At 31.5% G+C, this 11684-nt stretch overlaps 2 protein-coding genes across 2 annotated transcripts; one reads left to right on the forward strand and one right to left on the reverse strand.

The window, feature by feature from the left end:
- The first annotated feature begins 1779 nt into the window (after nt 1-1779).
- LOC107477311 (uncharacterized) lies at nt 1780-2342 on the forward strand. Its single transcript, XM_016097300.3, has 2 exons — nt 1780-1946; nt 2040-2342. The coding sequence occupies exons 1-2, from the start codon at nt 1857-1859 to the stop codon at nt 2151-2153; spliced, it is 204 nt and encodes a 67-aa protein (XP_015952786.1). The 5' UTR covers nt 1780-1856; the 3' UTR covers nt 2154-2342.
- A 792-nt stretch (nt 2343-3134) lies between these two features.
- Nucleotides 3135-9051, reverse strand: LOC107477267 (gamma aminobutyrate transaminase 1, mitochondrial). Its single transcript, XM_016097251.3, has 18 exons — nt 8926-9051; nt 8358-8442; nt 8128-8200; nt 7135-7232; nt 6679-6771; nt 6322-6395; nt 6195-6233; nt 5998-6086; nt 5834-5910; nt 5680-5754; nt 5314-5361; nt 5142-5225; nt 4959-5046; nt 4739-4817; nt 4559-4649; nt 4394-4472; nt 3922-4037; nt 3135-3403 (listed from the first exon to the last, which is right to left on the reverse strand). The coding sequence occupies exons 2-18, from the start codon at nt 8424-8426 to the stop codon at nt 3329-3331; spliced, it is 1347 nt and encodes a 448-aa protein (XP_015952737.1). The 5' UTR covers nt 8427-8442; nt 8926-9051; the 3' UTR covers nt 3135-3328.
- Between the last annotated feature and the right edge of the window lie 2633 nt (nt 9052-11684).

Raw genomic sequence — 11684 nt, forward strand, 5'->3', positions numbered from 1 at the left:
ATCTATTACATGTATGAATATTTTAGATTTTTATATTGTCAGTATTAAAATTAAGCTCATAAGTTAAAACGGAAAATAAAAAGTGATTTCGTTTGTTAGGTTAAATATTAAATAGCTTACATATGTAACGGAAATGATTAAATGTTGAAATTTATATTAAATAATTTAAAAGTAAATATTTATTTTAAGTAAATTTAGATGTGAAAAGAATGATGATAAATAGAATCTCTATAGTATGGAGAATTTGAATCTCATTTTATATATGTAATAATTTATTATAAATTTTTAAATAAAATTCAAATTTATAATGTATTAGTTATTGATTTATCAAGTGAGAAAATAGATAAGATACCAAAATAATGCGTAAATTAAAATAGATAACCAAAGAAGATGAGCAATGATGCTTGGAATTTCAGAATGGAAAATCACGAAGCAAATTATACAAGTTTCTGCTTTATAAACTTTGTTGCATTAAAGCTAATAGAAAAATAAAAAATTAACAGAAAAACTAATTAACACACTAGTTAGCAAGTAACTAACTAATCAATTAACCAATCACAACAACTAAACTGATTACACTAACTACAATAAGTTAACTAACTAATATACTATAATTACTTACTTATCAACTTAATTTGATGAATTCATTGTGGCTAGTTGACTTGATCAGCAAGTCATTGATTTAGGTGAAAAAATCGCATTAATAATTCTGTTCTATTGAGAGAGAATTAATGAAATTAAATAGTTAATATAGTTGAGGTAAAAAAAAAAGCAGTTTTATACAATTATTTTAGTTTATCTAAAACAAATATATTTCTAATCATTTTCTTAATTTTTGTACATAATTACTTTTAGACACTTATGTTGGACCCGATATAACATATACATTTACATACATATTTCTAAAAAGTTAACAATCTTTGGTAGGACATGTGCCCCAAAAATTCTCAACTCAACATAAATTGGATCTTGCATCCCTAACATTTAGGTTGTCTTCTGTTCCTACATGTATGATGGATCACTTAGATTGTTGTGGTTATGGAAAACCAGAACATGCCAAATGGAAAGCATTGAATCTTGGCCGAACTCTACAAGTCATTATATATATAAGTAGTATTAGTTGTAAAGAAAAAGATTAATGTTTAATTATTCAGAGAGTTTTGATACAATCAAGGTTTAGGGGCGATAGCGGAGGCTTAAGCTATCACTACACTGTCATGGTCCCCATGAACAAGTTTTTAAATTTTTATTAAAATAAATAGAATCATGTATACTAAAAATCGATAACAAAATTTATTATTAGTATAAAAATTAATATTTAAAAATGTGAATTAAAGTATATTGTTAAATTATTAGACTAAAAAAATTAAATTAACAATTAAAAATGATGATAAAAATAATCGTCACAAATAATAAATTCTCATTATCCTCTAACATTTTTTTATTTTAATTAAAAAAAAACTTGCATAATTGTGTATAATCAATAATAACCCACTTTTTATGAAGAAAGAAAAGAAAACTACTTTTTAGTGTTGCCTAAGTGGTCAAAATACCTGGCTAAAAACTAAAGTTTCCACGGTCAATTCTGGAATAATGATTATTCTTTTGTCGAAATTAAAATCAATAATTTTGTAAACAGGTAATAGCAGGTTGCCGGTTGAAACCAGAGTTATTGGTGAAGGACTAGAGTTTGAGTTTGAGTAAGGGTGTATAGTAGAAGCATGCCTTATCATATCATATCCAATGCCTTCTCTTTAGTTCACTAGCTCCTGTCTTCACTCTTCAGTTCATAAACAAAAAGAAAAAACACAAAAAAAGAATAAAATATTGATTATATCATTTAAATTATATAAGATATGGATATGCAAATTGCTCTGCCTGTTATTGGAATTGTTGCTGCTGCAGCTGTGACCTTCTATGCTGTAAGCTTCTCTGAGATTAGAGAGGTAACATATATAAATCAAAACTCCATTATTCTATTTCTTTAATTTGTTTCTTTTCACAATAAAGTTTAATTTACAAATGCTCAATTGGAACAGAAATCATTTAGAGAGTTGGATGAATCTGAATCCGAAAATGGAGGCTATAAGCCAACACCAAGCTCTAGAGAGAGGAGAGCTAGAAGACAAGCTAACAAAAATTCCAAACCCTAAATTAGTATTACATAATCCTTACTTTGCTGCCAATTGCAGGTTTACGCCACCGTCTTTTATTATTATAATGGGATGATGATGAACTTGTCTATTGTTTGGTTGGCTTTCATTTTCAATTTTGTGTTTCACTACATAAAATTAATTGCTATTTAATATTTAATATGATGCTTCAACAGCAATGAACCCCAAGTTTAGGTTTGCCGGAAAATCAAAAGCACCAAGTTCGTGGTTTTATAATTTTATTGGATGAGATATGTTTAAGTAATGAATAACAGAGTTTGTGTGATTTTTAATAATATTGGTCTGCAAACTTTGCTGGAATTGGATAAGGAGGTGTGCTCAACTGCTCATACTCATAGTAGGTGCGGACTAAATTTAAATTAAAGTTTCATAGTAGGTTCATTTGGTATTCAAATATACGTGGATTTGGATTTCATATTAGAGTCAACATTCTCTTTCGCCCATGTAATAACCCAATTTGAACTTGTCTTTTCATCTTCTCAAGCAAAAAAAAAGAATGAGTAATATAAAATATTTGATTTCACTTTTAAACAATTTATACTGGATGCACTCTGCAGTATAAATCAAAGTTGTATAGAGAGAGTATAAATTTTTTTTGTGGTTATTTTTCATTGTACAACAAACTTTTTTCTAAGAATTAAAACTTGTTAATAGTACTCTTTGATTTCATAAAAAAAAATCTATAAACTTACATTTTTATCATATAATTCAATATTAGTATCGGATATCAAATAGCTAGCACAACAGAATCATGTAGGAAAAAAATTTACGATTTTTTTTATATTGGGCCCCATTTGGTGGATTACTAGGATATCGGGATTGGTTAAAGAAGAATACGTAAGGGGCGTATTCACTTTTTGTTGGATATGAAGCAATACGCCGGAGGTGAATTGCAGGTTTTAATTTTTTAAATGTCCGTGAAAGCTCCATTTAAGCCCACTAACATGCATTTCACAGAAATTAGAATCATATGAAAATTAATTTGCGGCAATCTACTGACATTTACAATAGCTAAAAGGTTTACGCAGTTTTATCGAGTGTTGTGTCCCCAAAGTGTCATAATACACAATTCCTCTTCAAACTATTATTTTTCTATTTTGTTTGAAGGTATCATAATTTATTTACTATGGCATCTCCTGCCGAGCAACTTTGAGCTACTTCCGCTGAGACTTGAGCTCTTTTACCCTCTCTTCCGTACCTTTTAGGGCTTTCCCATAAATGCTTATTAACTGAGGAAAAACAAAAATATGCATCTCAGACTTGGTAATCAAGCACTATTTAACTTTGAATGCAGGCTGCAGTTACAGCAACATGCCATGAAATAATGAACATGATAAACACGACAGATGAAATGCATCGACAATTCATATTTATTCGTCAACGATGAAGCAAAAAACACAAAGTAGTACACAACTGCACACGACTCATGAGGTTTCTGGCTTTTGAGTAGTCACTCAGAACCATTTAATAGAATGTTAACCTATTGTGAATGCTTGTTGGCTAAGCTATTTGTATAACAAAAAGACTAGGGGGGCAGCTGATTTTTGGGTAATTACCATCAATTAGTGATAAAGTCTCTGAGATAATTGAGAAGTGTGTGTTTATGGTAGGTGTGATTTCCGCTGATTTACACTGCCATAGTGATGTTTTGGGTACATATGTGATTTCCTTTTATTGTGCAATATGAGAAAACTTTATGTAAATTTATTAAATTGGCAGAAACACAAGGAAAGGTAATTTAAGTTACCTCATCAACTTCTTCAGGAGAAATGATGAACGGTGGAGACATCATAATGTTATCCCCAGCTACACGAACTAACATACCATGCTTCTCACATTGTGCTCCAAAATAGGCACCAACCCCTGTAACAAACATCATTATGTCACAACATATTATAGAAAATATGACACATCTACATAGAATCAGCATGACTTGTCCCTCCTATGTCACCATCGAACTGATACATCACTGTTAAAGGAAAACAAAGTAGCCAAGATGTAGTCTTGTCCAATCCGAGTATAAATAATACCTTCTGTTTTCCATAGGTCTATTTTAAAATGTTTCACAAAGATTACATAGCTCAATTAAAGGATGACGATATAATACATAAGTATAGCACTGAAATTACTGAAAGATGACCAAACGGGATTTAAAATAGCCGGAGCCAAATATCTAAACCGATCTAGAAGGTAGGATAAAAATAAGGAAAGAAACTTGCCCCATTCAGGAGGAAATGGATCATTAGGTGACTTATTGTCTGTGAACTCGGTACCCAAAATTAAGCCAGTTCCTCGGATCTGTAGTAACAGAAAAGTTATGCTTGTCATATATTTATATTGATGTTGACAACAAACTAAAAATTACCCAGCAAAATAATAAATACCTCTCCAATGATAGGACTGTCAGCAAAAGCTTTTACACCATCTTGGAACCTTGGGGAGATATTTGCCACCTTCTCGACAATATTTCTTTCTCTGCGAAGATGATCAATATGACATCGCCAAATATTAATCAATGAAAGATGATCGAATAGGATTCAAAAGCAGGAAATAACAGGACACACTTGTAGATCTTCAGTGCTTCAATTGCAACAGCACAGGATACAGGGTGTCCAGAGTAAGTAAACCCATGGGAAAATGAACCTACAATAAGTAAACATCAGTTCAGAGATACTAAGCCAACTAGCCAAGAGAACTAATAAAGAACTAATAATGAATGAATAATTAACAATAAAGAAAAGTTCATTTCAAAACATGTAATGAATAATGAATGAACCACCAGACCAAGCTTGTTGCTCTGTGAGTGTATAACTTCTGAAACTTCTGGACTCACAAGAACTGCTCCAATTGGCAAATATGCAGACGAGAGTGCCTAGAAGTTAACATAACATGGAGCACATTAAAGTAAAAACACAAAAAAAAGAAGGAAACAGTAAAACTGTACTTACAGCTGTTTCATACTCATACCTTTGCTAAGGAGACAAGATCGGGCTTGATGCCATACTTGTCACATCCATACATTGTCCCAAGTCTTCCAAAGGCACAGATCACCTTCAAAAGAAACACACAATACAAGCCTTCCATTGTTGTAAATTCCACAAAAGGATCCATTTTGTAACTGTTATGAAGAAAGAAGTACCTCATCAGCAATAAAAAGAATGTCATACTTCTTGACAACAGCTTGGATCTGCATAAGAGTAAATGCTATCAGGTATAAGCCAATATAAAATTAAGACATGCATCAATTTTCTGGTCCTTTTGAAAGCTTAGAAAGGTTGTATGATAAAAGTCACAGGGGTAGTGGTGTCAGTAGTAGCATTGTAGATTCGACAGATTGCAACATTATAAGCTCCTATAATTGATGAATTGGTGTTTTGTGATTGGGAATGCAAATGAAGATGCATAATCAGCAAAAGCACATAGATGAAGGCTAGCAAATTCTTTGGCACTCGGTGTGAAAATGTGGAATTCCAACATGTATGAAGCAATGATGATAATAAGATACCTTTTCGAAATAAGTTGCAGGTGGAGGTATTACACCTCCTGCCCCCATAACTGGCTCAGCAATAAATGCAGCAATCTGTAATAAAAGGACATATAAGTTGGTACAAAGTCAATGTTCAAGTAGTAGAAAATAATTTGGTATATGGAAGTATTACTGTATCTGGTCCCTCTTTCAGAATTAGCTCCTCTAGATTTTTGGCTAATCTGGTTGAAAACTCTTCCTCTGTCTCACCTGAGATGTTCATAAGCATGGATAATATGTATTCCTAATAACAAATGTCTAAACTATTATTCCCAACAGGTCCATACAAATAACAACCTGGAAGATGAAACCGCCAGTAATGTGGACAATCAGTGTGTAAGACAAAAGGAGCAGGCAGATCAAATTTTTGATGCAGAGCTGGAAGTCTGAAATACACATTTCCAAGCTAATTGATTAGATAAAATATTTTTTCAATTTTTCACATATAAAAGGTCTATTATGTTTAAGAAATAAAAATAAAAAGTTCTGCATACCCAGAAAGACTGGCTGCTATCAATGTTGAACCATGATACCTGTTAGAGTGTACAGTACATGAGCTATTTTTTCAGGTTTGCTAGAGAAAAAAAAAATTGATTGAGATTGTTGAGATGTCATGCGTACGATTTAGCACGAGCTATGAATTTCTTTTTATTTGGTCTTCCAAGTGCGTTGTTATAATACCATACAAGTTTCACCTGCAAAAGTCAAATATAGAATAGTGCTATTTTTTTTCTCTCTAAATTATAATATATAATTCAGCAATATGTTAACATGACACTTTGATTGTAGTTTATTTTGTTTTAGGTGCCTGCACCAAAAACTTGGTCCATATTTGCCATCTTGGCATGTTCATCATATGTAGCTACTTGATATTTTGTATAGATATACTATATGCATTGTAGATAACTACCTACCTTAAAATTGAATGAAAATTAACAGAAGATAATGAGACTAAAGTGGATAAAGAATCTTACAAACCTGAGTGTCATTTGCTTCTGATCCGCTATTAACAAAAAAAGCTTTCGCCATCTTTCTGGCTGTGAACGTTTCTAGGAGGTCCTTGGCTAGATCCTGTATGTTGAAAAATATATTAATGAAGAACCAAAGATGAAAAGTCAAGTGTCAGTATCACAGAAAGCTACTTTATTTTTTGTGGCCACAACAGGCATATTTAAGGTAATTGATAATACTAATGAGTACACTTAGGATTAGCTTAAACAGTATCACCCCCTTCAACCCCACCAAAAACTCGGCACCTTTAAGATGTTATAAAGTAAAAGTGTTGAACCCCAATTTTCTTTCTTCCTATTTTGAGTAGAACGGAAGAAGTGAAAAAAAGGAAGTGTATAATGACAAAGTAAACTATAAATAAGAAAAGTTATAAACAGGCATAAGATTACGTGTAGAATATATAGAGGATAACAATAAGGATACCAGAGAGGGTTTTGTAGTCCGATTCCAAAAGGAATGGTAAAATGGCAATTTGTTCAGTTGTGCAGTGGCAGCTTCAACTAGACGTGGCTCATTCCCCCCTGCACAAACATAAAAAACCGTTTTTTCTTTCTCAAAAGAAAATAATAAATCATTACATCAGGTGTAATTGCACATGTGAAATATACTATACAATTATGAGTATCTGAATATATTTCAAACACCATGTCTAAAAGATATTTAAGCATGATCTGATTTCTTCAAAAAATAAAAAATAAAAAAATAAAGAAGTTTTTCCATAACTTCCAATGGCTGTACAAGTTTGTCAAATATCCCTAGAAGGGTACAATTCATAGATAGCAACAGCAGTAGAAACAAAAAGAATTATTTATAAAACAGAATACTTCGGAAAAATGGAGTGCCTAGGCTTGCAGATTGATTTCTATTCTAGAATATGGACTTTGATATTTAGGCAGATAATAACTATATACTGGGGAAAATCAAACAAACATAACCACAATTCAACCATGCCTCCATAAAAAAAATTCAATATTCCACCCCAAGAACTAAGAAATCAATTCTTCAAATTAATAAGCTCAATTTCTATCACTGTTAATCTACTAGAATTTTATGTCCAGGACAGCCAGCAAACATTGTCACAACTTCTCTGACCACCACAAATAAAAAAAAAATTTAAAATTCAAATGGGGGGGAGAAGGTCCTTGAGCAACTAAGAAGTGACATGGCAGTTGGTTGAAGGGAAAGGATAACATGATTCCTTCTAAAGATGGATTAACAATTATGAAGATGAACCAAGTATTAGAATTGAATGGGCCTAATTCACCCCAAAAGCTAGCTCAAAAGGTGAGAAATACCTCATGCTAATAAATGCTCTAGAGACCATATCCTTGAGGAATACTTGTAATACCAAGAGATAAACATAATGAATAACAATTGAGATATCAAAGTAGGGAGATAAAAACATATGTAAAATACCTAGAGCTGTGCACCATAGACCAGCAAGTGAGTCAAGATACTTCTTCCCATTAATGTCATATACATAGCTTCCCTGTCTCCATTGATCAGGTAAGTTACATAGTTGAAGAATTAGTCATCTTTAAATAAAACTAAAGCAATTGTTTATCTGATGCAATATGTTGGCTCAAGGTTATTGCAAAAAGAATGCAAAAAATGCAAAAAAAAACAGAAGTAGCAAGGAAGCTCACCTCTGACTTGTCTATAACCAAAGGATTCACATCAGTTGTCTGCCACCCAGCTGTGAAAGGGGCAAGCATATCATGGCCCTTGAACCTGAGAAAATCAAAGCACTAAACAGGATGTACACATGTTGACCATATCATTCTCGAGTTTTACACTTAAAGTGATATTCCATTGTTTTCTTCAAACATGGATTTTCAACTGAGTTTACGTGTTTGACTAATAATTATTATAAGCGCAAACAAACTCAGTAGAAAAGGAATGAGACAAGAAAGTGATGCATTTATTTATCTAAATGATGTTATAAACTTTAGCCTGTGGGTGTCCAGATAACACCATCATCTGGATAGTAAAAATGGCAATTATCAAGTTGCTTAAGCTTAAACACTAACACCCTATTGTTTAATTTCCAAAATTAAATTTTAAAACCAAAAATAAGAAAAATAAATTAATGTGCTATCCATATCAAAAGCACTGTAACAATGTAGTTACATGCAACAGAAGTTATGATGAATATTAAGAAACACACATCAGAACATGGCTATAGACTTGTTCTAACATAGAAGAACCATATACCGTGCATCATTAGTGGTGTTGTCTGTTGCCAAAGAAGAACTTGTACTGTTTGATCGAGACCATAAGGCAATCTTAAGAAGATTTTCATGCAAACTTCTGGAAACCTAATGAAGATTTAAAGATAGACATCATTGACATATGACATGTGAAAGGTTCAAACAAAAAACAGGGTAGCCTTTGGACCACCACATTCATAAACATCAAACATTCAAGCAGAACCAATAAATTAGTAAAGGGTTTTATGTGTTCAAAAAATTAAACTTAATAATAAATTATAAAACAGGAAATTATATTAAGTCTTCCGATTCCAACTATTGCCAACGGTCAACAAAAATTTACTCTGGCTACCTAAAACTTCAGTTAAATCTCGGTTACTCTGAATAAGATACAGAGTCCGAAACATTATCAGCAACTTAGACCGTAGTGATTAAGCAGCATCAACAGCTTAAACCGCAGTGATTAATAATTTAATATACGTGTCAGTGATACGATAAACGAGCTTTTCATTTTGACCGAAAAAGAATGCTAGTTCGTTGTTATACACTTGCATTGGACGATAAGCGCGACGAATCCGAATCCGAATCCAAATCCAAATGCTAAGACTATAATAATATATAGCAAAGGAATCCAAGAAAGTATGATACGGAAAGGAAAAGTCAAAGTGAAGAAGAAACGAAAAGCGGTTTCAAAATTCACTCATCATCATCATCAAGTTAACGTATATGTTCACTTCGATTTTGCAACTACGAAAACAATTCAGAAACCTTGAAAACGGAATCAACAGCAGATTAACCAATAAATAAATGAAAATAAGTTATGAAAACAGGTATTGAAACTAGAAACTCTTATTAACAGAAAACTTACCATTTGGTTCTAGCATCCACATCAGGTGATCTTGTTCCTCCGTTTATCACAGTATGGGCAATTCCAACTAACAGAATTTAATGAACCATCAATGTGAATGAATAATGTATCTAACTTTTTTTTCGTTTTAATGGTAGATTTGTGACTTGGTGTGAACAAGAGATCGTATTAAATACTTTCGTCTTATAAAAATTGATCTTTACACTAAAAACAACTACTAAAATTAAAAATAAATTAAATTATACATATATTTATACATAAATACATTAATAATTAATTTTAGTGTAAATTTTTTTTTTAAATATATGTGATCAAAATTTTTTGAGGTAAAACAAATTAAAAGTTGGCAGACTTGGCACTCAAAGGAATTGTATCGCATCTTTGAAATTGATGAAGCTTGTCTTAACGCTTGATGGTTCTGATTCAGCATTCATTTCATGCTAATCCTAGTCATAGGCAATGAAAGATAATTTAAAATGATTTTAAAACATATACAAATTTTAAATTTTTAATAAATCTTTTATAATTAAAATAATAAACTGTTATTATTATTAATTTGTAGTCATAGGGTGGTCAAATACAAATCGATATAAATTAAACTGCTCATCCATTTCAATTCAAACCTAACACCTATTAAAACCGTATTAATTCAGATTTGATTGGATTCATTTTTTGCAAACCGCTGGATCGGATCGGATTTCGGATCTATTTTTCGTAACCGATCCAATCCAATCCAAATCGCACAATATGCTATAATATTATTATTTTATTATTATATTTACAATTATACTTATAATATGTTCAATTTATTATATATTTTTCTATTATTCATGTATTATTATTATTTAATAAATATTTTATATTCAAAATATTATTTATTTATTTGTTATTTAAAATTTGATAATGAGACTTGTTATATGTATTTAATTTTTTATTTAAAAAATTACAAATCCAAACCGCTTGGAATCGAATCAGATCGGATCGGATTTCCAAAAAAAGTTCATCAAATCTAAATCGTACCATACATAAATTAAATATTCGGATCGAATAATTTTTTCTCTTCGAATCGAATCAAACCGTACCGTAAACATCCCTAATAAACAGTATCCTAGGCCGGCACCCTCGGCTGATATGAGTCCATCTAGTGTGCGTTGCCATTGCCTAAGAATAAAATAGATTTATTTATACGGATTGTTCATGAATCACAAGATGCGTAGCAGTGTAGATATTTATAAAACTTTTGACTTTATGATAATTTATTTATTTACTTACTCACTTGACCTTTTTCAGAGAAAGTAGGAAACTAGGAATTGCGTACGCAATGATTCAGCGATGTCTAAGTGGAGGTGGACCGCAATGGAGAAGGTGAGTGTGTCCTAATTCCTAAAGCGATAACGATAAGTGCTATGACCCACAATTTACATCAGCTGTTTGAATAAGCCTTTCACTCTGAATCAAAACAAAACAAAACAAATTATATTTCAGATTTTAAATTTCATGTTTAACATTTTATTTGTTTTTATTTCTAACATTTAAATTGAACATAATTCGTTATATAATAAAAATTATAACTCAATTTAAATACTCATGATAAATAACTTTAGAGAAAGAGAGAAAAAGTGAGTGAAAAATATAAGGAGGAATAGGTCTAGGGAACATGGCAAGGATTCCAGAATTTAAAATTGAGAAGAGTATCGCCGGCTTGAGAATGAATCCTTCTCCATATTTGTGAGTAATTTTCCTGAAGACATATCAAAAAGAGAATTATTCCATTTGTTCAATTAGACGGGACGCATCAATAATATATATTTATCCCGAAAATAAAAAAGTGGGAACATATACATGTTTACTTTCATTCGGTACACAATAAAAGAAGGGGCGTTGAAAGCTATAGC

Source organism: Arachis duranensis, chromosome 3 (genome assembly GCF_000817695.3).
Source record: "Arachis duranensis cultivar V14167 chromosome 3, aradu.V14167.gnm2.J7QH, whole genome shotgun sequence".
Taxonomy (NCBI): Eukaryota; Viridiplantae; Streptophyta; class Magnoliopsida; order Fabales; family Fabaceae; genus Arachis; species Arachis duranensis.

Bases quoted from the DNA above. Each gene is read 5' to 3' on its own strand.
- LOC107477267 (XM_016097251.3), bottom strand. From the start codon at position 8,426: ATGCTTGCCCCTTTCACAGCTGGGTGGCAGACAACTGATGTGAATCCT. The intron at 5,755-5,833 runs GTAATACTTCCA...CTTTTATTACAG, and splicing joins TGAAAGAGGGACCAGATACA to ATTGCTGCATTTATTGCTGA. The intron at 4,038-4,393 runs GCAAGTTTCTTT...TGTTTGTTACAG, and splicing joins TCCATTTCCTCCTGAATGGG to GGGTTGGTGCCTATTTTGGA.
- LOC107477311 (XM_016097300.3), top strand. From the start codon at position 1,857: ATGGATATGCAAATTGCTCTGCCTGTTATTGGAATTGTTGCTGCTGCA. The intron at 1,947-2,039 runs GTAACATATATA...CAATTGGAACAG, and splicing joins GCTTCTCTGAGATTAGAGAG to AAATCATTTAGAGAGTTGGA.